Genomic DNA, 25,189 nt, shown 5'->3' with positions numbered 1-25,189 from the left:
TCTCTGTCGTGGAGCACATGTATGAAAAGAACCGCAGTAACTGGACAGAATCTAATTCATGTCAGCTGTATGCGCAGCATCTACATTTGTAGGTGTTGATGTGGTGAGCAGGCTGGCCTATGGTGCGGCTAAATTGCGGAGCACGTCAGCATCGCTTTGATTCGCGGGTACCAGATCGAGGCCTAAATAGCGCAGCAGCACTGCCACTTCGGGGCACTGACTCGTGGTCAGTATGGCCAGTATTAGTCGCAGTGCGCAGATGCTGCCTTGCTGACCGTCGAACATGGACTCAAAGTAAGGGTTGCATGCGTCGCGTGATCGATGGGTGCGCTGTCATTCTTTTTAAGGGACGACTTCGTCTCGAGACATTGGCTGAACGTCTTACTCGTATCGTCTTGGGGCGGGAACCAGCAGCGGTACGTAAGCCGACCAGACGATGCACTACTGCTGGGGCGGCTGCATACAACACTACATCGCTGCCCTCTTGGCCCTTTTCGTGACCGACTCTACGCTCCTCCCTCCTTCTCTTCACCTCATCGTCGGCCCTCTGCTTCGTGAAGCGGGATGCCGCCCAATTCAGCGGTGCCATGCTGCCCATCGAGTTCGCCTCCGTTTATGGCGTGTCCGTATTTTGTCGCCGTGTACGTATACGCCTGCGCCTCAGGGTATCCGTTCCTAGTCATTTCTGGCGTGCCATACGGATTCATGGAATCACCGTCGCTCGACGGGACGGGAGTACCCGCGGGATGGCGCTTAGAGCGCTTGAGGATGTACAGGATGGCGACGCCGGCAAATGCGATGACCGCAAGCCCACCAACGACGCTTCCGGCGATTATGGCTGTACTGCCTGAACCACTGCTTCCACCAGGGGATTGATTCTGCTCGCTGGCCGGGCTCGACGTTGGGGACGGGGTAGGTGCCGAGATGGACGGGTTGCTATTCGATGCAGGTATACTGGAGGCTGCCTGTTGGGACGCGACTGACGTTGAATCCACTACAGCACGTCAGTAACAAGTCAAACATAGCACTTGCGCAATGTCACGTACCGTTAGCCGGAAGCGCTTGGTAAAGTGTCGTCGACATCAACGGATGGCTGCCTGTCCAATCGCAATAAATACGCGTGTACGCATCGGAAGCACCGAAGGTGGTAAACATGATGTCCGAGTAGCAAAGCCCATAATCTCCGTCGCTGTCCAGATGGTTAAAAGGGCCAAGTCTACGCGCAAGAGCTGAACTTACCAGGTACTAGTTACTCCTCCAGACCCATACACCGTTGTATGTGAGCAGCTCGTCCACGCCTCACAACCTGTCTTTGGCAAGGGGGAGGTCGTAGTCGTGCCATCAATCTCGAAAGCGGATGACGCTTTGCACGATTGATACAGGCTGCCTGTTGTAAAAAGATAGCCGTCGGACTGAGGGAAAGTCTTGATCGACCCTGTTGCCAGGTCAGATAAGCGCATCTCAAAACCGAGCTCACATATCAGTGTACTTACAGACCGGCTCGTCGTCTTGCGTGCCGATGAGCTCGTATCCCATAACCACAATGCCATTTGCAGGGTCTTGCCTTGGGAGCATTGCAGGAGCTGTAGGTGCAGGCATTGCGGCAGGTATCAGTGCCGCAGCAGCGACACTAATACTACCTAATTGCAAGAGGAGAGAAATCATGGCGAATTGTTGAGGGAATCGTATAGATCACAGTACCAGGGCAAGCAGCGCATGCACTGCTCGAATCGGTGGAGGAAAGAGCGACAGAGTCGCTTTCAAGGTCCGCGACCTCGTCGCAAAGTGGGTTTTGTCTTTTGGACCCCAACCATCGTGTCATTTTAAGTACGCCCGACTATCACGACATCCTGGTCATGTTCGACGGCTGTGAGTGGGTGCATGAGGCACGGGAACGCGATTGAGGATTAGTGGATATGCGGGGCGTAGCCTTAGAGCACGGGCAGCGTTGGGCCGGGGGTTTGAGAGGCGGATAAAATGCGACTTAGTCCAATCATGGTTTGGTTGGCGCCCGCCAAGCAGGCGTTCCGTCGTGGCGGGGCTGGGAGCCTCCTAATCCCAGGTCCTGCATGGAGCCGATATGTTGCGATAGGGATCTCAATGCGTGGGCAAAATTTGCCGGTCGCCATAGGGCTACAGGTAGTCGTCTCTCTGATGAACTGTGCAGAGCGATGCATTGCGACACCTGGAATCTTGATGTCGAGCTGATGCAGGTACTGTCCGTGTCTCTGAGCTCATCCTTCGGCCCCCGAACCGCTGCGGATGCTGAAATATCCTTCGGTTTGCTGGGTACGCGCCAGCCGAGGCATATAATTCAAGAAGCCTTCGACGCTACATGAAACCTCGCTCATACGCTTGTCCATATTCAACGAAATGATAGTGCACCCGGATGGAGAGCAGCGACGCGTCTGGTACGAAGAGATAAACTTAGTCAAAGTGCATTCGCTAGGACTCGTATTGTTAGCGCGTGGGTACGAGATACAAAGAACACCGTTAGGTATGTCCCGGGGAACTCAGGGAGAAAGGAATGATTCTTCGTATGTATAGCCTAGCGCAGAGTTCCAGGTCCTCAAAAGCAAAACCACGTGCCGATTCTCTTGCTCTTGCCTTTCCATCCCTTCTTAACTGGCTCCATGTCTTCTTTGGTATAGACGTCGGTCTCAAGATCCATCTCGCTCGCTTTCCTAAACTCGGTCTTCTTTAGAAGCTTCCAGCCGACAATCATCAATAGGAAGATAGGAAGTTCAAGGTAGAAGCTAACGAAATCCACGGCGGCAAATTTGGGGCTAAAGGACGACCATCCCTGGACTAGCACGATGAAGATGTTCAGAAAAACGCAGATGTAAGGGCCCCAAGGGTACATCCAGTTTCGGAAGGGTAGCAGGTGTTCTTTTCCTTGGGCCTTGAGGCCTGCGCGGAAACGCAGCGAAGAGATGCCGATGCATATCCAGCTCAGTTGATTTGAGACACCCACAATGTTTTGCAGCCAGGTCCACAGTTGGCCCGATCCGACGAAAGAAAGCGAGAAAAGTACGATGGACACCAAGCTAGTCGTCAGCACTGCGATCCATGGAACTTGGTATCGTGTCAGCTTCGTGAAGACTTTGGGCGCATGTCCATTCGCTCCGAGTGTGTAGAGTAGGCGCGAGCCGGCGTAGAGGGCATGGTTGCCTGCCGATATGACACTTGTGAGGACCACTGCGTTGACGAACGATCCAGCTGCCTTCGAGCCGGCCATTTGGAACGCGATAGTGAAAGGCGATGTACGTGACGACTTCGTTGAGAGACCGGGATAATCGTAGGGTATGTTGAATCCAATCATGATGGCCGTGAGGATGTAAAAGAGCAAAATGCGCCAAAAGACGTTCTTCACGACCTTTGGAAGCGTGCGTGCTGGATCGCGCGTCTCTCCAGCCGTGATTGCGATGGACTCAGTTCCACCGTAGGCGAAAGATGCAGTGACGAAGACCGATGCAAAGCCTCCAATACCACCCACGAATGGCGCATCTCCAGTGGTCCAGAACTTGCCTCCAATGTACCCATAATCGGTGTTGGCACCAGCATTGACCGCGATGCTCAGGATAATGAAGATGATGATGGTCACCACCTTCAAAAGACTCAACCAATATTCCAGCTCGCCATAGGCCTTGACGTTGATGATGTTCGCCAACACGATCAGCACCCATACCGCTATGCCAACGGCATACCATGGGACGCTATCGCTCCAGTATTGAATCAACAGCTGCAAAGCGACCAGATCTGCCGCCGTGCTGACAGCATCGTTGAACCAGTAATTCCACGTTAGCGCAAAACCAAACGCATCGTCCACGTAGCGACCGGCAAATGTGCAGAAGGAGCCTGCGACGGGGACGAAGGCAGCCATTTCGCCAAGAGATAGCATAGTGCAGAAGACGATGAAGCCGACGATCGAGTAGCAGATGAGGAGCGAAGCCGGTCCGCCAGTTGCGAGAGCTTTGCCAGTTCCGAGAAAGAGTCCAGTGCCGATCGTGCCTCCGATGGCTATCATCTGCACCTGTCGGGCACTGAGAGAGCGTCGGAGGCGGTCTTCATTGACGAGATGGGAAGGTATCCGGTCCAGGGATTCGGGCGACACCGCTGCGACATCATGAGGATCTTTTTCAGGGTCAGTGGTCGCCATGGTTGGAGCGAGGTCTACCACGGTGATGCGATGCGATGTAAGAGCTGAAGCTCAGAGCTGGCGCATGGAAGCTTTTCATGGCGAAGCTTACTTCTCTACTGAGCACGAGCGCGATACCCATAATTCGCAGGCGAGTCAGCGATCATTACACTTCTGGCGCATTTCGCACAGCTTGCCACGGAGCACGTCATTTTGCTTGTAGCGGATTGGTGGTGCGGGGGAAACCAGAGGGTCGGAAACATTTTCACTCTAAGTTTGCATTGCGCTACACCACAAACGGTTAGCCCTATACTCTATCCGGAAGGCTATTACTAACGCTGCCTAGGGCGCGAGGAAGCTTGTTCAAGAACAACCTTGGAACATTCATTCGCTAACATACATGGTCGGGGCATCTCATCCTTCATATCCCACATTCCAGATCTCGAGTGCGGTGACCTTGCCTTCGAAAGCCATCGAGCCTCCATTGATCTCTAAATGGCGCAGCGAATCGTTGAAAGTAAGACTTAGGGCTCTAGTGGTGATCCTCACGCCATTCTGCTCTGTCAATACCTCTAAAGTATCTTTTGGGTCATTTATCCCCTTCTGAAAGACACGGTGTACAGGAGAAAGTCGAAAAATCGACTATTTCTCCCCAGGTCTACGGAACCGAACCCGAGGACGATCCAAGTCGTGGATTTGAAGTTCTCCAAGCGCGCCTGTGTAAACGCAAAAAGTCGTCGATTGATACGCAGCTTCCGATATATCTTCCCTGGCTTGCACGATGAGTAGATGGTCCGGCGTTTGTAAAAGCGTCGTGATGTTGGTGATATGTCGCATATCGGCCTGGAAATTAGTGCTGCCAGGTTGTAATGGCACAATAATGGCCTGATTGTCCGGCGCCAGACCATATCCACTACACATGATCAGGAACAATTGCGCAAGCTGCTCTACAGCGATGATTTTGGACGTAACAACCATTTTGTAGACGCCCTATCGTGGATCAGTTTCTCACTGTGTATCCACTTGCAGACAGGCTTCACATACTGCTATGGCCAGAGGGTACAGTAGCCCGTGCCAAAAGTCCGGGGTGATTCCGAAGCTCTGCTCGATAAATGCCTCTAGTACCGAAAGTAAGTTGGGGTAGGATTTGATGAGCGTCTGTACAAACTCAGGATGGCAGGGGTTGCCTTACAACCGAGGACAGTATGGTGTCTCGAAACGTCGGCCACTCGACGGAGGTCATATCTCTAGAATTCTGTCGAAAGCCCTCGATGATGCATTGAACGACGGCCTGGTTTACCGGTTGCTCTGCAACGCCGAACAGTCTGCTGATCAATGAAACAATCAAGTCCAACAAGACCTCCAAGTCGCGTACAGATACAGACCCTTCCAAGCTTCTCGAATACGAACTGGGAAGCAAAGGCGCAGCTGATATGACGTCCTTACGCTTGAAGCCGTGTTTGGGGGATCGCCGCTCGCGAATGGTCTCACCGAGCCTGAAGAGTACATCGATGAGATCCTCGTCGTCATCTTCTGAGCGATGACCTGGATTCTGGAATGTGCGCGGGTTACCAGTAGCAATGCTCTGAAACAAGATTCGCGTATCGTCTGCTGGCTCTCTTGCTCTAGTGACTGGCTCGTCGCCCTGCCACCTGGAAACTTGGTGCGAGAGAACGCGATGGTTGTTTTTAGACAGCATGTAGATGCCGCGAAGGAAGGAACCGCATGTCATGCGTTTATCTTCGTCGACAGGGAATGGCAATGATCCGTAATGTACCAAGATCTGGTAGAGCAGTGGTCCAGCCCTCCTGATTGCGGCGGCCACGTCGGGATTGCGTTGAACCAGGTAGCGAACGAAGGTATCAACCGTCCAATCTGCTTGAGTGAGAAAGAGACCTGTTTGTGAGCAGATTACATTACATGGAGGCCCGCCTTCATAATCACATGTTGATCTTGCTTCAAAAAGTCTGCGCAGCCCGTTCAATGGGTTTTCTGAGTAGATATACAATTCGTCTAACAACAGGCCCAGCACCTGGCCTAGTAAGTTGTATCAGTACTCTATTAGAAGGAATGCCAATGCTCATCACCTTGTCCTGTGAACACGTGTAAGGGATCAACCGGTGGGCCGATCGTGCTTGAGGATAGCCCCATGGTAAGACTATCGACACGCAAGAAGGGTCTGGAAGGATATGTACTATGATATGAGTAGCAGTGTTGACGTGACGCATGCGCAGATGAGAGCAGCCGTGATGCGCTCCAGGCATCCATTCCCGGCAGCGGCAGGCGTCCAGCGGGCAGGCGCGACTCACTTCGCCCGCCCGCCAGTCCACAAGATGCGCGCACCGGCCCTGTTCCTTGACAAGCATTGCGACATCGATTTTCCTTCAGAATCAGGTTGATCAAACTCCCTTGATGATATCCGCAGCCTTCTCCGCAACAGCATACACCGTTACCTGCAGGTGCGCCGCCGGTATCAACGGCAAGATAGACGCATCCACCACCCTCAACCCTTGCACACCATAGACTCTCAACTGCGGATCCACACATCCACCCAACTCTTCCGGCATCAGCGCACATGCGCCGCTCGAATGCGCATACGCCGGGTCCAAAGCAGCTGCCTCGATACTCGCGTCAAACATTTCGTCGTCGGTCTGGTATTGTGCGCCCGGCACAGTTTCGACGGGAGCATAGCGCTGCAGTAGGGGTGCGGTGGTCCAATGCTTCCTGTTCCAGCGCACGAGCTCGCCAAGCACCAACTTGTCGACAGGGCTTTGGAATGCATTCCGGACGACGATGGGATTTGCTGATGGGTGCGTGGTGTTGACAGTCAGCATGCCGCGCGAAAGAGGTTTTTGTACCGCAGTAGTTACACGACCCCAAGGTTGAATGGGACATTCGCCTGTAGCCGCATTGTCAGAGAGGTAGTGCTCGATAAGGATCTTGCGCTGTGCCATGAAGCCGTTCAACAAGGTAGCGATCTTAGAATAGCGTTGTGGTAGGTAGGCAGTGGCATTTTGCTCAGAAATAAGAGCGGTTATGTCAATGTACTTAGTCGAGGAATCTTTGAATGCGAGGAAGAGCGCGGCATTGCCTCGTCCAAAGGTCCATGGGCCCGTACGGTTAGCTGCGTATAGCTCGGCAGGAAGGTCTTTCTTTACGGCAATTCCAGCAGCAGAAAGCTCATCCTTCGAACCGATACCCGAAAGCATGAGTAGATGCGGTGTGAAGACGCCTCCGGCTGCAAGGATGACTTCTTTCTTCGCAAGGACAGATGTGGTCAAGGAGTCGGCGTTTGATGTATACTTGACACCACTGGCTGCGAGCGTGCTACGATTCTTGAACAAAATCTCATCGACGTGGGTATTGGTCAAAAGACGCAAGTTGCTCCGTGCCTGGACTGGATCGTAGCAGGCTCTACGAGCGTGACTTCGCTGCTTCGTGGAATTATCGATGCATCTCTCATCATCTAATGGCATTATTGCTTCCATTCTATCTACCTCCTATCCTCATTCATATCTTCCTTACCCCCACGTTCATTCGAACACCCTCACATCCTCTCACTCTCATTCTTTGTACGATTTTATGCCGTTTCCAGCCCCCTAATTCGCCTCTTCCTGCTCCTGCAAGTTCTGTACCCTCTTGTCGGCGACAGCATTAGCTCCCTTCTTGCTCACAATAGCTTGCGTAATCCACGTGCTGACAAGCACCACCGCGCAGATCAAAGTCGGAATCAACATCCTCCTGCTCGCCTGCGCTTCGCTGCACATCTTTTTGCTGTGATCCATATCCTCCATGTAAACCATCTCGAATATGCTGCAAGCAGCTAGCTCGCGCGTACAGACGAAGTACGGGTTGTCTGATGAGTATGCAGCACTAGGTATGCATGTCGAGCGTTCCAAACGTTTCTTAGTCTCGAAGGTCATGATGGTGGAGGTAAGTGACATCGCGAAGGCGGCGAGGCCAAAGAAGATCGAGCAGGCTAGCACCCATGGGAAGCGTGAGCCAGCAGTCTTGGAGTTCTATAGTACTTGTTAGCAGTGCCCTCAGGGATCGGAGATACTCAAGCATACCTTTTCCTTCATCATCATGAAGGCCACCGTCAGCCATCCCACAAACCCGGCAACCAGCCCAACGCAGCCGCTCACCAGGACGCAGATGTCGTTGCTCGTCACATATTCCATATATACTTTGTTGAAGTCTCTATTCCCAGCGTCATATTCCTCCCAATACGCTCTGCGTTCACCTGAGCCGAGAGGTCCGTACCATGTGTAGCTACCTTCTGGAACTCTTTCGTCTACTCCTTCACTGTAGTGTGTCACGAGGACGACTGTTGCAATCGAGAGAGCAAAGAGGGTCGTCGAGGCGAGGAGGGAAATGGCTTGCAGGGCCAAGGAGAGTACTGTGGACTTCATGGCTGTATCATGGGTCATGTTTATCGCAGGGAGAAGACAGAAGGGGTTATGGTGGAAGACTGGAGGAAAGAAGGTTTTTTTTAGCGCGAGGAAGATGGTAATGTGAAGCACAAGGCTGGCAACCCATTACCACTATATACGATCACGATGAAGCAGGGCGGGGTAGCATTTCACCGCGTTCTTCCACCCGCATGCTGGAACGGGACCCGAGTAAGATATGCTTAATCGCAACTGCGCCTCCGTAAGGCGTCCCGCGTCCGACTTCTGCGACCTCACCTCAACCGCCAAGCAGATGCAGCGCATGCTGTGAAAGAAGAATGCGTAAATATCATTCGCGCGGATACAATTGATGCTGCAGTGTATTGGAGCGGAGTCTAGGCAGATCCTTACGTCGTCTTAGCGACTACGCCGGGTTGTGGTGTTGCTTTGCCAATGGAGGCTGGACCTGAGTTCGCTGCCAACGCCAGATACAGTTACCTCGACAACAAAGGATTGATTCTGTTCTTTTCCTTGCTCTCGTACTCGGCTCTACAGTCGCTGTTACTTCACACAGTCGACGTGTCGGGTAAAAGAAGTCTGCCTTGAAGTTGACCTGATGGAGTTGACCTGACAACAGTACACGTTGCGACAAATACGGTCCGATTTAATGATGAGCATTACACGTCTTACCGTGCAGCCTTGCATTCCTTTCCCATCATCCACTCAATCCCTCACCCCACCTCAATACTCATCATCATACCTCTGCTCCTCTCTCCCCTCATCATACGCATCCCCCATGTTATCACCAAACTGCTCTACTTCATTTTCCACATTGTCCCACTTGTTCTCAATATCCTGCGGTATATCCTCCACAGCCTGTACTTTCTCGCCCGTCCACTCCGCTGCGTTTTCCGGGAAGTTCTCGACGTCTTGAACACCATTGTCCCATTTCTGCTCGACATCGTCGCCGAAGTTCTCTGCGCGACCGACTTGTTCGCCAGTCCAGCCAGCGGCGTTTTCGGGGAAGTTGCTGACGTCGTTGCCGAATTCGTCGACACCGTTGGATACGTTGGCTTTGGCGCTATCCCAGCCGTCTTCTGTGGGAAGTGGTCAGTGACAATGTAGGTATGCAGGGTGAGTGGAGGACTACGAACCAATCTTGTCGCTCTCGTGCATCAGCAGTGCACCACCTGCAACGCCAGCGACGCCGGCTGCGGCGTACTTCCAGCCGTTACCGCCGCTCTTCTCTTCTTGCTGCTGGCCACTGCGAGTTGGGTCGTATGCGCTTTGCTGGTATGCACCCTGGTTGCTGTAGCCATCCTGGCCGTAGCCGTAACCACCTTGTGATGGTGGAGCACCGTAGTTGCCTTGTTGTTGCGCGTAGCCAGGTCCGGGGTACTCGTAGGTCCGCTCGCCGTTGTGTTGGTTCACGAAGATCCAACGGTTTTCGCGTTGATCCCACTCAGCATACCATGGTGGTGAGACTGGTGGTGGTTGCTGAGAGTGCTGTGGGGGAGGGTACTGTGAGTAGCCCTGCTGTTGTTGTTGGGGTGGGTATTGGCCATAGCCTGACTGCTGCTGTTGCTGTTGCTGTTGGTCCTTTGAGCCAGAGCTGGTGAAATCGGAGATCAGTTCGCTTAAGAAACCCATGGTGAGTATGTGGTGGATGTTGGGTAGACTGAGAAGTTGGTAAAAGGTTGAGTGTGGTCTGTCAATGTGGCTGCAGGTGGGGTGAGGTATTTATTGAATGATCTACTCATGCCCCTCTTACGCATCAATCGGTCCACTACATCTGCAGCTAGATCTGTTCGAGATGGCTCACGATGCGTAACAAATGCGAACGGCCGGACCTTTGAAACGTGGCGTAATCTCGGTGAGGCGGTGAGGCGGTGCCGCTCCCCAATCAGGTAAAAAGCAGCCACGGTCGCCAGCAGCAAGAAGTTGCAACAAAAACATCCGCTTCAATTCGACTTTAGATCGTCGCCAGGCTGCCAAAATCCGACAACGATGGCGATTCGGACGAGGCGACCAGTGTTCATCGGCAAGATGTCAAGCTTCTCCAAGCTTTACTTGGCACGCGGATGGTCCCTCCCGGATGCGCTAGGCTGTAACAGCTCCACTTGAGCAATCATTTTGAGGCGCAGTCCAGGGGCACTTATTGACGCGGACGCGTTGTACTGCGCCACCCGGCCGAGATGACGTTGAGCAAGGTACAAGATCAATCCCACGAATTCCAGCTACGTATAATCAAAGCCATCTCATATTGAGTACCTAGGTATCGCCGGATACGTCCGTCCTATACGCGCGGAGCAACTACATCTCGTCGAAATCGGGATCCCATGCCCCGTACTGCTCAAACTCCCAGTCCTTGATCCACCGCGGGAACCCGTCACGCCAGAAAATGTGACATGGTCTGAAGTTGTCGACGATCTCTAGGCTCGCTCCAAGTTGCGCACTTCTATTTTCGCTAGTCCAATACTCGAAATAGTCGATAATATCCCCGGGCAGCTTCTGGCCGCTTAGCTCGAGAAATTTCAGCTGTGGGAGCCATGGTCCATCCTCCAGCGTCTCCTTCTTCAATGTGTTTGGCCGATCGCGGGTCGTAGTCAGGGTTATCACTTGTATGTCATCGCAATGGAGTAATGCTGAAAGCGTGCGGTCGGTGACCTTGAGTGCACCATCTATACGCATGTGTTCCAGGTTCGGCAGCGCCTCAACCATGGCGGCAACCGTCTCGTCTGTGATTTCTAGGGCCTTTGCGCGATGGATTGCCGCAATAGATATTGCAGACTGATTCTCGGAACTCCAATGGAGCGTCGATGATTTCTTTCATCGTTTGGCTGTAGCAGGCACCTCGTCAGTGTATTGAAAGGTTTGCAGCGCTGGTAGTGCTACGGGCTAGACGACCGACTCTGTGACATGGACCTAGCCCGGGAAGTACAGCGTTTCAACGTCCTTGTTGTTGGTGGAAATCGCCCGTGTCAAGACCTCCAACGACTTGATCTTCACAAAAGGATCGGAACGCTCAATATGATAGATTGAGAATGGAAAGGCCACATCGTCTCGTCCACGTTGCTCTTTCACGAAGTCATGACCGTTGCGGCATTCGTCAATCCTAGGCAATGGCCACGCTCGCTCTCGGGAGACCCCTACAAGCCCTGCGAGCTCCTTAACTCCCTTGGGATAACCGCGCTTCCATGGCGGAGGCTCCTCATCTTGCGTTATGTTTTTGACAGATGTGGTGCGAGGAGCTGCGAGAACCCTATTAAAGGAAGAAATCGAGCAGATCTTCCACAGCCTTCATTAGCATTACGATGTACTCTGGCAGACTTTAAGAGGTAATGTAGTTACATACGTTGACCGCTTTGGATGTTCAATTTTAGTCTTGAGCGGGGTGCGAGGACAGAAACGACTGCATGGGATGGAGAAGCGAGCCGTGGCCAATGGCGGTGTAGCCGATCGACACGCTACAACGTAACCACGTGATCACGCGACGACAACCACGCCATTATCCCAAAGCGACAGCGAACAACCTCTAAAGAGCTCAACGCCTTGGTAGGACGCATATAGATCTGGGACATGGTCCAGAAAGCGACATTGCAGCCTCGAGAAATGCTCCATGGTATCACAGCTCAAAGTCGGTAGCTGGGCGGCCGGCATGTATCTGTCTCGCGCGTCCTTCGACGGCTACCAAGGGCGGGCCTTGCTGAGCACTCTTCAACGCCTTTCTCGTCGACGACAGATTAAAGGTGAGCCAGCATCCATGAGCAAGTTTTAGAGAAAAGCGCGTGACCCCATGACGTGTTTCGTCGCCTTCACCTCGACTTTGGTCGGCCAACTTCACTGTAGATTCTTCCTATACCTATAGCCGGTAGCTTCATATATTGCAAATCCTCTCGAACATCTTCTTCTCAACAACCTACTCATCCCTTACACTACTTCATCGACCACTTCCACACTCCTACACACATCCGGCTCATCATGAAGCTCCTCGCTCTCTTCCTCCTCGCCCTCATGGGCCTTGTCAAGATCGCCTCGGGTGTCGCTATCACCAGCGTCTCCGACGAGCTTACTAAATCTGCCGTCACCGGGGACTGTCACAACGGCGACGAAAAGTGCTCTATCCTCCCAATCATCCTCCTTGGCCGCCACTCAATCAAGCGCTGCATCAACCACAACTGGGTCGACCACGATATCTGCAACGTCGGGGTCATCTATACCGCAGGCCCTTCACCTCACTGTACCGTCGCAACCCTCAACGGTGAGATCACCAACGAGGCCGATGAACCTGCTGTTACCGCCAACGAGTTTTCATCCAGGCAAGAGGACTGTCGCGAGGGCGCCCAGCAGTGCGCGTACCTCAATCCCATCCGCCGACACATCATCCGGCGCTGCAACCGCCACAATTGGGTCAACATCAAGGTCTGCGAAGCCACCGAGACTTGTACTAGTGGTGCCGCGCCCCAGTGTGTCGCTCAGACTGTTCTGTCTCGTAACGAGGACGCCGATGAAGACGGCATCGACGCTGTAAGCTGCTTGAACATAACTCCTCTTCCCAAAGAGTTTAATATATGCTAACAAACCCCAGAACCTTGCCCACAAAGCCGACCTCCCCTGTACCAAATGTAAGAGGATGCGCGATGATTGCTTCAAGGTAGGTCACACCCACCCCACCCCACTTCTACTCCTCGCAGTGAATAACAGTGCCCCAGAACGCTCACTGCAGAAATAATCCTTGCCGCCACAACTGCATCAATAAGATGAAGAGGTATCTGGTTGAAGACGGTCGACATGGACGGTATCGCGGTACTTGTGCGGACTACTGCCCGCAGTTGTGTCGGTGATGCGAAAGCGTGATCTTCGATCGTCTCGCGTTTACGTATCGATACTTCTGCTCGTCGCATTCTGACATGATATGGATGCATAGTGCGGTATCTGCGGTGGTGCGAAGCGTGCGAGCAAGGTTGAAATGAAGGGTTGAGAACAGTGGCATCACGAGTGCAGACTTACGTCGCAGTATAGCTAGTTTGCATCGTAGAATGCGTAACGACTCTTCTCCTCTTGCTTCTCTTCGCTGAATGCTTTGCTATACCGAAGTTGACTGGTATGTCTGCCAGACACGTCCATATCACACAGACAAGAACTGAATGACCTTCACCACAGCTTTTGTGCGAACGAGGCATCATGTTACCAACCCTCCCTCCGCCATGAACATGGGTATCTAAACTAATCAAAAACCACCTTCTTCCCCTGCGCAGGCCCCTTACCCCCAAGATCGATCTTCAACTTCTTACTTTCCTTCGCCAACTTCGCCGCCTGCCAACTAGGATGCAACTCACCCTTATCATCCCTCTTAACACCCAGCCCCATCTTCCTATCCTTCTTATCATCCTTCTTCCCCAACGGCTCCGCATTGCTTCCACTCTGCTGCACACCCCGACCACCCATCGGCTTACCCCGTCTTTGTCGCTTGTCGTCTCCAGCAACGGCGCCTCGTTTCGGGTCGAATTTCACATTCTGCTGTTGTTTCTCGAGGTGTTTGGCTTTGGCACCGAATTTCGCTTCGGCGATCTTTTGGCGCGCGCGTTGGCCGCGTCGGTTCTTGCGCGGTGCGTTGTCTGCGTCGAGGTCCGAGGCTTCGGATTCGGAGCCGGAGAAGTAGGCGGCGTGGCTGAGGGCGGGGAGGAAAGCGGAGGAGGTGGGCTTTTCGAGGGCGGCTTTGGTTTTGGGCTTTTTTGTGGGTATGACGGCTTCATCGGAGTCAGAATCCGCATCTGAGTCGGCGGAGGACTCGTCAGAGGCTGGCGCTACTGATCGCGATATAGCTACGGTGTCGTTGTTCTCGTCTTCGTCGTCAGTGGTGTCGCCTGATTGTGCGACTTCCTCCGCTTCGTCCTGGCTGTCGCTCTCGGCTTCCAGATCGTCGTCTGGGTCGTGTTCGCTTTCGCTGTCTGCGATACTAGGCGGTCGCTCATCGCCAGATACCGAGCCCTCGTCATCTTCTTCCCCTGAGGACGGCGCAGCTATCCGCGCGCTGAACGCCATGTATGGATCGTCCTCCTCGTCGCTCGCGTCCTTCATCTCCACGTCGTCCTTTTCAGCACCCTTCGTCCTCTGCGCCTTCCCCGTCAACTTCTCTTCCTTGTGCTTCTTCATCTCCTCTGTTGTGTATTCCTTAACCACTTCCTCTGCCTTTTCGTTGTCCTTGGCTTTGTCCACCCCAAGTATGCGCTTCAGGTCCTCGACAACCTCATCCACAGCCTTCTTGACCTGCACCACCTTGAACATCCTTGCCGTGACATTGAGTGTACTGGTATCCTTGCTGCCCTCTCTGATGCCGGATATATATTCCTGTAGCGGCTCCGCATCCTTCAAGCTCTTGACTCTTGACAAAGTTTTGCGCAGATGCTGATCGCCCAGCTGCTCCAAATTCAGCGCCTTGAGAACGTTGTACTCGGCGTTCAAGCGGGATACTGCCTCTGTCTGTCCCTTCTTGATCGCATCCTTCTTTCTGCGACTGTGCTTCTGGCGCTCGAGCTGTGAAGCATGGCGCAGAGCTTGGAGGAGCGGTTTTTGCGCATCTTCGAGGCGCTTTTGGCAGTACTTGGCTTGTTTCGCGGGGTTCATTATTACCGGAGGAGGGGGTTTCCCAGAGGCGGCAGTCGTCTCGCGCTTTCTTTTCGGCATGGTGGGCGTTGTTTGGCGGTGTTGTTGGTGTCGGACTGCTGGTCGAAATTTTGGGGATGGACGCGGCCTAATCGATAAGCCCGCGGCCAGACCTTCCTGACCCTTGCAGGGCCACGCCAACCTTCTTTCACCCTACTCTCTCCACTCTCCTTGTCACTGTCATCGCACCACGCGCGCTATCGGGTATCCCTTCATGATGCATTGCAGTCGTTTTGAAGGAAACATATTGAGATGCATACTACAAAGATAGCTAATCATATTAGCTTGGGCGCTCGGCGCGTCTCCCACTCTCATCACCCATCCTCTTCATTCCATCTTCATTTCACCTTGCGTCATCATCCTCATCTTCTCCTTCGCGTCTGCTGCTGATTATAGAATCGCGTCTCTGGCATCCACGGGTGCTGAGGCTGCCCGCTTTCAGGCGCACCTCCGCCCCGCCCGCCACCAGGAACAGTGGGTTCAGCGTCAGCATACTCGCTTCGGCTCTGCCCTCGTGGTCGCTCACTAGATTCCCTCTGCCCTTCTGGCTGCAAGTGTGGATCTATCTCACCGGGCTGTAAACCGCGGGCGTTGTTCATAGTGGGCATTCGTTGGAACTGGGGCTGCTGTTGCTGTTGCGGCTGCTGCGGCGGCGGCGGTTGAGCATTGTCCTGACCCTGGCCCTGAACCCCCGGACCCCGAGATGGTGGTACTTGGTTTGGGGTGTTATTCACATGCTGTGGCGCAGGAACGTTACCATTGTTGTTCCTATCGTTATTTTTACCAAGCGGTACGAAGCCTGGCGGACCGCCGGCCGGGTTTTCTGTCTCATGGTCAGCTCTCTCCTATCGGTTCTCCTTATTACATGGCAGATTCTACGATTCGGCATTTCTGTTCCCTCTTCGCGCGGCCTAGAGTTCTTTTGTCTCTTTTCCATTTGATGACCTCGTCGATTGTCGGCCCGTTCTTCCCAGATTGATGGGATATGCTTGCGTACCCAAAACTTCTTCGTTCGTGCCATGGTGCCTGGTGAGAACGCGCTGGGTATAGGAAGAAAGAAGCAACTACGGCGATCTTACATTGAGACATGGTGACTGCTGGGAGGATGGAATAGGAAGTCCTGGCCCAACAATAATTGCGGAAACTGTTCACGGAATTGTCACTTACAACGTCTCCCGACCCATTGCGGTATTGTCACCGATCAGCACCATATTGATAACTACCTTGGCCAACATAGCGGTCCTCGTGGCTCTCATTGGTATCGTAACCATTATCGTACGCGTTCCTTCCGTGTCTTGGTTCTTCGTATGCAGGATACCCTCCATATGCAGGGTATCCACCGTATGCGGGATATGAGCCTGCTTAGTTAGCAATGTAATATTAGACTCTTTTGAACAGCTTACCGAAGTGAATGGGACGCGGAGTCCTACCTCGCCCGAAGATTCGCCCAAAGAAGCCCATGCTGTTGACACTATGGACACAAGAGTTGGATGTTGAACAGAAGACGCAATTGTGGGGTTTCAAAGCTGTCCTCAATAGAAAGAGTTATTGTTCAGGATCGTCGATGAGCGGAAGAAAAATGCTTTGGCCCGGAGAAGCGCATTGGCACTATATGGACCACGACATAAACGGTCAAGAATCGACAACTATCATGATTTTATTAAGGTCACAGACCTTTACGACATTCCATCTAGCGCCAATGCTAATGCCATGATACATCAGTGCACCAAACGCCTTCCAAAACGTTACACCCATCGCGCACAACAATTCGAAAACCGTGAAAACCTATCACAAGAGTAGACCACTGAAGACACCGCCTAACATCGCCTCTTCTGCCAGTTATCCTGGTCGACCACGTTCCCCGTAACGTCAAGTGTCTTGATTCTTGCCTTTAATGTTGGCCCGCTCTGCCGCTGCCACTGCCACCGAAGAGATTCGGGCCCGCTCTACCGCTGAAGAACTTCGCCGTGCTCTTGGTGACCAAAACTTTTCCTTCATTCTTCTTCTTCTCGGCCTGGTATTTCTGGCTCGCATCGGTTTGGTTTTTCTGCTTCTCACAAATTAGTTGTTCCCGCCTCTGCTCGGCTTCTTTGGCGTTTTGATCGGTACTCGTCCCAGTGCCTTGCGAAATCGTGCTTCCCTCCGTCGACTTGGGCGTCCAGTTGACGATTTTGAGTGTGCCGTCTTGGCGTCGAATGAGGGCGTTCCTTTGTTGAAATCTCCGATCTATCATCTCTGCAGCGCTGGGCATCGTTTTGCTAGTGACTGAAGGCCGCGTATTGATCAGGGAGTTTGTGATTGGCGTGGTAATTAGGACGATCTGAATATGAAAGTATCGCAAGTCGTTTCGATGAATGCTCGATATCGAACTGAAGATTTCAAGAGTTGTAATGGGGAAGGAATGAGGTATGCGGTGGTGACATTTATAGATACAAGTGGCTGAGTTCTACTCTCTTCGCAGACTATATGTGACATCGCGCATTCAAAAGTTGGCGTTTGATTCGGACACTATTGACGGTGTCGGCAGGCCATGTGGCGTACTTCGTTTAGAAAGTTCACTGTCAGGACGCTCATGATTATTCCACATATCCGACATCGAAGCCGACATCGAATAAGTGACTGGTTCGAAGTCCTCCCATGATTTGGCCCTTCCATTGCAATGACGGTAGCATACACAACGATTTCGATCACCATCGCGGCAATGACTAGGTCAGTATGCATAGCCACGCCCTACGATACATTCTAACATATTCAGATGCGACACAATCAAGAAGCTAGCGAGAGCATGATAGCAAAGGGATGTCCATTCCGCACCAAGAGAGACGGGTTGGATGACTAACAAAATGTGACTCACCAGCCGGTTTTGCGTAACATACATATCAATGAGTCCACCCTGCCACGAACTCCACGCCTTCCTATACTCTATCATTCTTTAATGATCTGGCATCTATCTTCCAACTCTCACTTCTGCTCTACAAAACCTCACTGCGCCACACAACCCTTGTACAGCATCTCCAATCTCCAGCATCTCATCATCCATATCACCAAGCTTATGTGTCAAACCAACCCGGAGGGAATTCACCTTCATCATACCGCAATTCGTGTATGAGTGGCGGTTTCTTATACTCTTCTTCCCGGTGGATTCTCCTCTCAGACCGCTCAACTTTCTCGGGTCGCCTATCTCGGGCCTTGGGCAAACGTCCGCTTTTCCGACCTTGCTTAAGCTCTTCGCCTAAGTTTGCATACGCCGTCGCGTATTGAGGCTCAGGTGCCACGTACTGCGACGGATACGGTGCATTCACAGTTGAATAGTCTGGTTGAGCGGTAGACTGTCGATGTGTGTATCGCGGGTTTGGGTATTGCTGATTTGTATATTGATGGTTCGTGTATTGCGGGTGTACACTTGGATAGCCGAAAACGCCGTAAGCGGTCTGCGGTTGCTGTTGAAAACACTGCGGTTGCTGGTGGTAGGGCTGCGTATACTGCGGTGGGTACGGCTGTGGATACGGCTGCTGATGAGGCTGTGAGTACTGCGGTTGATGCTTCTGCTGTTGCTGATATTGCTGCCGTTCATGATGATGATGCGACCGCTGACTTTTCTTCCCAGACGTCTGTTTAACCTCGTCATCCGATGCGTCTGGGTGCATTACATCCAATCCACCGCTGGTGGAAACCGAAATGACGCTCATTACAGGGCTCTTCCTGGGCCTGGACGACTTTCGGCGGATATCATATTCTGAAACTTTGGCAGTATGAAGGGCGTTGTCGTGGTACGCTATCATTGCATTGTGTTCGCCTGCTCGTAGTGCTCGGATGGTTTCGGTGCTTGATACCGAGCTACTGCGACGCGTTGAAGCAGACTTGCTACGTTCGGAGCCAGGTCTATTTTTGGTTCCGGCGCCTTCGTGTTCATCGTAAGTCACTTTCACCTCCACTAACTCATCGTGGGCGCTTTCAGTGCGATATGTAGTACTTCGACCTCGACCATCGCGTGACGCTTTGCGAGCACTTTTGAAACTGCTGGTTTTACTCAACGCTCGCTTAGAAGTTGATTCGCATTCGATACTGGACTCATGGTCATCCATTTCGATATGACTTCTGGCTTTTGGCGCGGTGCTGTCCCCTCGCACACTCCGACTAGGCGGTTTGATACTCGAGGCTCGCTTCGAGGTCGACTTACTTTGGATGCTCGGCTCGTAGTCTTCCTCGCGCATATGACTTCTGGCTATCGACGCGATGCTGATATCTCGCTCGTTGCGACCCGATTTGACACTCCTGTTAGTACTTGCAGCGATATTTGGGGCTCGTTCAGACACTGGGGCAGCATGTTGTTCAGTGTGCTGGATGACACTTGGTCTGCGGCTCGTTACGCTGCTTTCCGCGGCGCGTAAACTACTGCCAGCCTCAGGTCTGGCATATTCTTCGTCGGCGCGGCGTTGAGCGGCACTGGGAGTAGTCACAGCACATTCGCTCCGACTGCTTGGTGCTACGCTAGCGGTTCGTGATGATGGCGCTTGCGAAGGCGAAGCCCGTGAAGACAGTGTTCGTGAGGATGGCGCTCGCGAAGGATCACGAGAGCGACTTTCTTGCAGGGACTCTTTGCTGATGCTGAAGATGCTGGGTGCAATACTAGGACTTCTCGATACAGATATCGGTAGTGGATAGTTGTCCTTTATAAGAGCACTTCGGGCAATACTGGCGACACTCCGCGAACGAGACGGCTGCAAACTGGGTATTACGCTCGAAGCATTTGACGCGGGAAAAAGCGGGTTCTGGTCCGATATTGTAATTGGTGTGACGGTCACCACGCTTGGGGCGCGATACGTAGGAAGTCTTGACTCAGACGCAGGTGTCGTGCTTTCGGGTACCATGCTTTGAGCGGCGCAAGAGCTATCTCGTGACGGGGGCAGAGGCGGGTATATTTTGGATACATGACTTGGAGCAACACCTGCAGCTCTCGGTGCGCGAGAGCTATCTCCTGACACGGACGAGGGCAGGTAGTTCTCGGAAGCCGTCCTCGGAGCAATGCTTACAGCGCTTTGAGCATGAGAGCTAGTCGTATTTGAGGATGGTATTGGAACAGCTTTTAGAGAATGTGGGTGGGTTTCTCCAAGCAAACTAGGTTGAGTGACGCTGTTGGTGCTCCCATGACTACTATAAATACTATGAGTACTGTGAGCGACGCTTGGTGTATGCGATGAAGTTGTAAGATTCAATCTTGTCGTTGCATGACCTGGAGTCTCACTGATGGTGCTTAGAGGATACGCGGTGTAAGACACGACCGAGCCTTCGGGAACACCTCGTGGGTAGGGCCTCTCTCGACTATTACTTGATGCCGCGCTTGTTTTACTCGTGCTAGATAAATGTACTGCAGGTGGGGTTCCCCTTGCAGCCGGTTTTTGTGTTTCTGGCAGAGCTTGATGTGGTTCGCGACTCGTTACTTTGTAACTTGCTGGTCTGCGTTTTCTAGGATTGTTGGACACGTCTTTCAGCTTCTCAACATCGAACCTCTTGGTTTCAGCACCCTTTTCTTTGGTACGGGTCCAAGCTTGCGCTTCTTTGTGTTGCTGGATTGCAGGAAGGCCCATGTTAATCTGAGTAAGAGCTCGCGCATCAAGGAATGTATCCGGATTAGTTTTTTGAGGAAGATAGTAAGTTGGCAAATTATGGAGAAGGTACAGTATCTTACGGCATGTTTGGATGCGCTTCATGTGAATCGTCATTATTGAGAATACTCAGATCATGGAATTGTATGGCCGCCTTCAAGTATTGTGTCAATGAGTAGAGTTGGCCAGGTTGACATAACCGTAGCTCAACAAACGCTCAGGGGTGACGGAAGTGAGACGTGAATCACGGTACAAGATTAGTATGAGCAATGATCACGAGGGGATTTCAAGTACACGCGAAATTCTGCTTGGATTTGGCGAGTCCCACTATGAGCGCAGGTACCGGCATGATGACTTTGTAAGAGTACACATGTGATTGTAAAGTCTCTGGTCACAAAACGGGCAGAGGCTGTTCAGGATGAATGCGAAAGTATTTATAGTATGAAAATGTCTATCTACAAGGCTATGGTGCTAGGAAATAGATAGAGGAAGCACTTCATGACACATTCGGTTAAAGCCAAAGATACCCAGGAAGCAACCAATCTCGTTGGACAGGCTGCTGCTTACACTTCAACTTACCCCGCAGCCTTCCCTCCAAGGCGACGCCATTTCCAAGGCCTACATCTCAACCGCAATCTCAAATGTGCTATCAAGTCATCGAAAGATACACCTATTGTCGTTGCTTATACTACAAGCATGCGATAGATCCCTGTGCAAAGCATGGCCAGCGAGGTCACGCCGTTCAGGAAAAGACGATCTTAGTAGGCTATGCCTGCTCATCACATTCGAAGGACAAACAAAACACTGGGGTCGCCGATATCGTTGGCGGCCTCTCAGACTTGGACGATAGCTCGGATGACGGCGACAGCATCTTTTCTACCTCGATCTCGCTAAGCAGATGTACTTCATTCATCGCTTCGGATGGACAAGACACTATTGCAGAGGTACTTGAGGTCCTGCTACAAGACCCTCAACTAAGCTGGCAGGAGTTGGTGCGCTCTCAGATGACCAATACCACTGAGATGAAGGCAAAGGATGTCCAATTCTTCCTAGGTGCGTTCGAGAGGGATTTACGCGCGGAGTCTGACTCCACCCTGCAACACCATGCCTGCGCATTTTTACGACGTCGATTACGGTATCTATCGTCTGAGATATACAAACACTTCAACGTTGAAGAGATTACCGCCTCTGATGCGTACTCTCCTGACGGAAAGAGTGTCACCGGGTCACTACAGCAACTCCAGCCGATCGACACCGACGAGCCAGATCCAACACTCATGCCGGCCTTCTCCATCATTCGAGAATTCCTCTTCGATGGAACCGCTTATGAGGCACTGAAGGAAAACGTAAAAAACTTCACACAGCATACGCGCAACTACGGGGAGGAAATGGTCGACATAATGGTGAGGAATGTACACCCACCCAGCAAGCATTTGGGATCTCCTCCAAACGTTGATGCGACACGCCTGTTCAATCTCTTCAATATCTTTCTTGCTGATCTTGCGAAAGAAGCAGAAATCCATATGATCTCTGCTTCCGATCGCGCCGGGATCAAGAGCGTTCACGAAAAGCTATCGAAACTTGCAGCCAGATTGAATGCGTTGTGGACGGATCAAGTGCCATCGTGGCACTTTTATCCGCTCATACCAACTAACAATGGCTGCCGATCATTTATGAGTCCTTCAGCAAACGCGATAGTAAGTCAAGGTGAAGTAGAGACTTTTGAGACATTCGTGTGCTCAAGCAGAGCTTTCTGGTGTCTAACAAAATCATTGTCACCTCACGCATACAAGAACACATGCGAGCCTATCCATGTTCCGTCTTCCAGAACAAGAGAAACGCCAACCACGAGCGACATATCGTTCTCTGTACCGCGCATCATGTCAATCCAATTTGGATGTGTAGGTGTTTCTTGCACCACTTCTTAATTCCATCCAAGCGGCTAAACTTCGACAGTCTTGCGGAGAAACCATCACCGACAACTACACAGAGCTTTCTAAAGATACCGTCAGCAATGTTTTGCGACAGCTAAGACTACTATCGGTTCGTCAAATCTATCAGCAAGTAGCCTCACGGCAATCGCAGCGGAAAAGAACAACGTTTTCGTTCCGGGGCTTACTACCCTCATTCACTTCAAAAACAACGCCAAAACGCCAGCTTCCACAGCATGAACCGGTCAATCGAAAAAGCAATGATTTGGGTCAAAGGCCATGCGATACGCAAACCCAAACGAATCAGCATAAACACCACTTTATTCATTGGTGTATCCCTTGGAGTCGCTACGCTACACGCATGTCTGCGCTGCAGTCATGCGAGTTCAAAACAGATATCGATTTCTTCAGAGCCCTGAAGCAGCGCTATGCACAGTCCAAGGATCGATACAAGACGCTGTTATCGTTCAAAAAACCAACAGCCTTGCGGTTTGTAAAGGCAGGTTCTTCTCACGCATACAGAGCGCGATATAGACTTGGCTGATAGTACTCACGAGTTCCGCCTTTACCATCACCAGCTGGTGGATATTCATGAGATCAACGATATACCACCGGAAGATCAGAACCACGAGTACGAGTACTCACCAATGCCAGCGGATAACGTTCCTCCAATCGGTCCGAATCTGCTGATGCACTTCTTCCTGCATCCGGAAGAGAGCCCCTCATCCGCGGTTCTGCTTCCAAGTATACCGAAACGCAAGGATAACATACTCGAGCCCTGCCCAGTGCGCGGTAGTAGGTAAGTGTTGCCTTTCTCTCCGGTGATAGTAAGACACTGACACTTACAGTATCGGTTGGGGGCTTGACGTCGTTACTGGTGTTGACGAGCTGAAACTCTTCGGCCTAGCCCTGCTTGGTACCCTGGCAAGCATTATCTTCGGGCTTGTTTGGTCAGTGATAAAACACGACATACAGGGCGCATTCGCTGTCGCAGGTTTCCTTTTCGCAATCCTCACGTTCACTATCGCGAGTGTCAAAGCGCTGGACTTCTAAGGTTTGTGTGGCAACACTCGAATTGATGTCATAGGGTTTAGGGTTATCTAATATGATAATTTGCCATACCACTTCATTCATCCGCCGCCTAGATTACCGTTCCAGCACTGCCCACTACCCTCTCTCTACTCATCCACGCTGGAGCGACAAGTTCCGTTCTATAAATAGCATGTCTATCGTTCTGTGTGTATTGTCTGGCCTTAGTAGGCATGTACTTTGGGAAGCCATTCCTGTCCCTTTCAATTTCTAGATTGACCATACTCTGCGGATACGGGTGTGCTCTCTTCACGCGCGCTGCACCTACAGAAGAGGCGGAGTCCTCGGGTCGAATCCCCTCGCTGTTGTAAATCCCGTCGTCCTCAGAAACGTACTCCTCGTCTCTGTCGTGCTGCTCATCTTCATATACAGATGGAGCACGGCTTCTGTTCCGATGCTCTGAGCGTTGGCGAGAGCTTGAGTGTCGACTACCGACTTCGCTTTGGGCTTGCCCGCTGCGAGAGTTCGCGTTGTACTCGACATCATCGTGGAGGCGACTCGAGGTACTACGTGCACGATCTGATTGACTTGTTTCGCGTGTGGAAGTATGGGTCTGGAAAGGGGTGTTACGCTCACGATGGCTTTGACGACTCTTACTGCTACCGGGGACGCTACGATCTCGCTCGGCGGCTTTGTGTGCATGCCCCTCATCAACTCGAGCCTGAGCAATTGAGACTCTGCTTGATGCCACACCGTGAACGTCTCGTGAACACGGGGCAGGATGTACTTCCGGTACATGTTCTTGGGTAGCATTGACCTCGCTAGTAGTGTAAGAGCTGCGAATGCTGCGAGCTGCACTTGGCATCCTTTGTGCAGATGGCGCATCGCAGATCCTTCTAGAGGCATTACGACTGGAGTTGGTCGTACTCTTGTTCGGAGAACGAACAGCAGGTGGCGGTTCAGGTGCTTCTGGCAATGGTGCGCGTTGACTCGATACGCGGCTTGAGGACCGATGGATCCCCGACCCGCGGTCTTTCACGACCTTCTCGGAATAGCTGCTAGTCGATCTTTTGTTCTTGCCTTTGACCTCCTTCTTGTAGTACGCAGCTTCGCCTTCCGCGTTCAATCCGAAGGCTTCACCTCTTCGACGGACCCATTGATTGTTCTCGGCATATGAACCTGAGAACATGACATTCGATGAATATGATGCTTCAGATTATGGCGTATGGTTTTTAAGCAATGTTCGATGAGTGGAGAGGCTGTGAGAGGTGGTTTACAGGTTCAGAAGCAGGGGAGAACGTGGTTTTTTTATCACCAGCATATGTGAAGTAGTCTCTGACGCTCCATATGCATGCTTCAATGAACGAGCACCAAGTCCGTAGAACCATGTACGAATGAATGTCATAGCCAGATTGATGCGCCGGCATT

The 25,189-nt window shown here is 52.1% G+C and overlaps 12 protein-coding genes across 12 annotated transcripts; 2 read left to right on the top strand and 10 right to left on the bottom strand.

Moving 5' to 3' along the window:
* Positions 1-516: 516 nt before the first annotated feature.
* Positions 517-1,867, bottom strand: BKA58DRAFT_226242 (uncharacterized protein). Its single transcript, XM_046166368.1, has 4 exons — positions 1,494-1,867; positions 1,240-1,435; positions 1,047-1,189; positions 517-994 (listed from the first exon to the last, which is right to left on the bottom strand). The coding sequence occupies exons 1-4, from the start codon at positions 1,663-1,665 to the stop codon at positions 534-536; spliced, it is 972 nt and encodes a 323-aa protein (XP_046022657.1). The 5' UTR covers positions 1,666-1,867; the 3' UTR covers positions 517-533.
* A 587-nt stretch (positions 1,868-2,454) lies between these two features.
* BKA58DRAFT_226215 (tryptophan permease) lies at positions 2,455-4,370 on the bottom strand. The gene has a single exon (XM_046166367.1). The coding sequence runs from the start codon at positions 4,157-4,159 to the stop codon at positions 2,570-2,572; it is 1,590 nt and encodes a 529-aa protein (XP_046022656.1). The 5' UTR covers positions 4,160-4,370; the 3' UTR covers positions 2,455-2,569.
* A 154-nt stretch (positions 4,371-4,524) lies between these two features.
* On the bottom strand, positions 4,525-6,289 carry BKA58DRAFT_461692 (uncharacterized protein; the record flags this gene model as incomplete). The annotated part of the gene is made up of 4 exons (XM_046174815.1): positions 4,525-5,128; positions 5,183-5,296; positions 5,331-6,175; positions 6,226-6,289. The coding sequence occupies 4 exons, from the start codon at positions 6,287-6,289 to the stop codon at positions 4,781-4,783; spliced, it is 1,371 nt and encodes a 456-aa protein (XP_046022655.1). The 3' UTR covers positions 4,525-4,780.
* Positions 6,227-7,787, bottom strand: BKA58DRAFT_226086 (uncharacterized protein). Its single transcript, XM_046166363.1, has one exon. It carries the CDS (start codon positions 7,624-7,626, stop codon positions 6,538-6,540), a length of 1,089 nt encoding a protein of 362 aa, XP_046022654.1. The 5' UTR covers positions 7,627-7,787; the 3' UTR covers positions 6,227-6,537.
* On the bottom strand, positions 7,642-8,919 carry BKA58DRAFT_226158 (uncharacterized protein). Its single transcript, XM_046166365.1, has 2 exons — positions 8,209-8,919; positions 7,642-8,157 (listed from the first exon to the last, which is right to left on the bottom strand). Exons 1-2 carry the CDS (start codon positions 8,566-8,568, stop codon positions 7,738-7,740), a joined length of 780 nt encoding a protein of 259 aa, XP_046022653.1. The 5' UTR covers positions 8,569-8,919; the 3' UTR covers positions 7,642-7,737.
* On the bottom strand, positions 8,883-10,179 carry BKA58DRAFT_461684 (uncharacterized protein; the record flags this gene model as incomplete). Its single annotated transcript, XM_046174814.1, has 3 exons — positions 8,883-9,626; positions 9,684-9,776; positions 9,831-10,179. The coding sequence occupies 3 exons, from the start codon at positions 10,177-10,179 to the stop codon at positions 9,271-9,273; spliced, it is 798 nt and encodes a 265-aa protein (XP_046022652.1). The 3' UTR covers positions 8,883-9,270.
* A 663-nt stretch (positions 10,180-10,842) lies between these two features.
* On the bottom strand, positions 10,843-11,250 carry BKA58DRAFT_404270 (uncharacterized protein; the record flags this gene model as incomplete). Its single annotated transcript, XM_046171833.1, has 1 exon — positions 10,843-11,250. The coding sequence occupies one exon, from the start codon at positions 11,248-11,250 to the stop codon at positions 10,843-10,845; it is 408 nt and encodes a 135-aa protein (XP_046022651.1).
* Positions 11,251-12,350: 1,100 nt separating this feature from the next.
* BKA58DRAFT_226116 (uncharacterized protein) lies at positions 12,351-13,460 on the top strand. The gene is made up of 2 exons (XM_046166364.1): positions 12,351-13,183; positions 13,242-13,460. The coding sequence occupies exon 1, from the start codon at positions 12,511-12,513 to the stop codon at positions 13,105-13,107; it is 597 nt and encodes a 198-aa protein (XP_046022650.1). The 5' UTR covers positions 12,351-12,510; the 3' UTR covers positions 13,108-13,183; positions 13,242-13,460.
* Positions 13,461-13,755: 295 nt separating this feature from the next.
* BKA58DRAFT_321155 (Bud-site selection protein) lies at positions 13,756-15,216 on the bottom strand (the record flags this gene model as incomplete). Its single annotated transcript, XM_046167796.1, has 2 exons — positions 13,756-14,679; positions 14,713-15,216. 2 exons carry the CDS (start codon positions 15,214-15,216, stop codon positions 13,756-13,758), a joined length of 1,428 nt encoding a protein of 475 aa, XP_046022649.1.
* Positions 15,217-15,557: 341 nt separating this feature from the next.
* BKA58DRAFT_404268 (uncharacterized protein) lies at positions 15,558-16,656 on the bottom strand (the record flags this gene model as incomplete). The annotated part of the gene is made up of 3 exons (XM_046171832.1): positions 15,558-16,018; positions 16,419-16,553; positions 16,599-16,656. The coding sequence occupies 3 exons, from the start codon at positions 16,654-16,656 to the stop codon at positions 15,558-15,560; spliced, it is 654 nt and encodes a 217-aa protein (XP_046022648.1).
* Positions 16,657-21,758: 5,102 nt separating this feature from the next.
* Positions 21,759-23,856, top strand: BKA58DRAFT_461671 (uncharacterized protein). Its single transcript, XM_046174813.1, has 3 exons — positions 21,759-22,498; positions 23,290-23,531; positions 23,581-23,856. Exons 1-3 carry the CDS (start codon positions 21,806-21,808, stop codon positions 23,783-23,785), a joined length of 1,140 nt encoding a protein of 379 aa, XP_046022647.1. The 5' UTR covers positions 21,759-21,805; the 3' UTR covers positions 23,786-23,856.
* Positions 23,857-24,085: 229 nt separating this feature from the next.
* On the bottom strand, positions 24,086-24,950 carry BKA58DRAFT_442487 (uncharacterized protein; the record flags this gene model as incomplete). Its single annotated transcript, XM_046173905.1, has 2 exons — positions 24,086-24,582; positions 24,689-24,950. 2 exons carry the CDS (start codon positions 24,948-24,950, stop codon positions 24,086-24,088), a joined length of 759 nt encoding a protein of 252 aa, XP_046022646.1.
* Between the last annotated feature and the right edge of the window lie 239 nt (positions 24,951-25,189).

The sequence above is a fragment of the Alternaria rosae genome (assembly GCF_020736505.1).
Source record: "Alternaria rosae strain MPI-PUGE-AT-0040 chromosome Unknown BKA58scaffold_8, whole genome shotgun sequence".
In the NCBI taxonomy this organism is placed as follows: Eukaryota; Fungi; Ascomycota; class Dothideomycetes; order Pleosporales; family Pleosporaceae; genus Alternaria; species Alternaria rosae.
Note: the sequence above shows the minus strand (reverse complement) of the source record. Positions and strands in the feature narration are given on the sequence as shown.

What these genes read in the sequence shown, in the direction of transcription:
- BKA58DRAFT_226242 (XM_046166368.1), bottom strand. Translation starts at nt 1,665, where the DNA reads ATGATTTCTCTCCTCTTGCAATTAGGTAGTATTAGTGTCGCTGCTGCG. An exon ending in GCAAGACGACGAGCCGGTCT is followed by an intron (nt 1,436 to 1,493) that starts GTAAGTACACTG and finishes ACCTGGCAACAG; the next exon opens with GGTCGATCAAGACTTTCCCT. An exon ending in CCAAGCGCTTCCGGCTAACG is followed by an intron (nt 995 to 1,046) that starts GTACGTGACATT and finishes GACGTGCTGTAG; the next exon opens with TGGATTCAACGTCAGTCGCG.
- BKA58DRAFT_226215 (XM_046166367.1), bottom strand. Translation starts at nt 4,159, where the DNA reads ATGGCGACCACTGACCCTGAAAAAGATCCTCATGATGTCGCAGCGGTG.
- BKA58DRAFT_226086 (XM_046166363.1), bottom strand. Translation starts at nt 7,626, where the DNA reads ATGGAAGCAATAATGCCATTAGATGATGAGAGATGCATCGATAATTCC.
- BKA58DRAFT_226158 (XM_046166365.1), bottom strand. Translation starts at nt 8,568, where the DNA reads ATGACCCATGATACAGCCATGAAGTCCACAGTACTCTCCTTGGCCCTG. An exon ending in TCATGATGATGAAGGAAAAG is followed by an intron (nt 8,158 to 8,208) that starts GTATGCTTGAGT and finishes CAAGTACTATAG; the next exon opens with AACTCCAAGACTGCTGGCTC.
- BKA58DRAFT_226116 (XM_046166364.1), top strand. Translation starts at nt 12,511, where the DNA reads ATGAAGCTCCTCGCTCTCTTCCTCCTCGCCCTCATGGGCCTTGTCAAG.
- BKA58DRAFT_461671 (XM_046174813.1), top strand. Translation starts at nt 21,806, where the DNA reads ATGACCAATACCACTGAGATGAAGGCAAAGGATGTCCAATTCTTCCTA. An exon ending in GTCCTTCAGCAAACGCGATA is followed by an intron (nt 22,499 to 23,289) that starts GTAAGTCAAGGT and finishes AGTACTCACGAG; the next exon opens with TTCCGCCTTTACCATCACCA. An exon ending in TGCCCAGTGCGCGGTAGTAG is followed by an intron (nt 23,532 to 23,580) that starts GTAAGTGTTGCC and finishes TGACACTTACAG; the next exon opens with TATCGGTTGGGGGCTTGACG.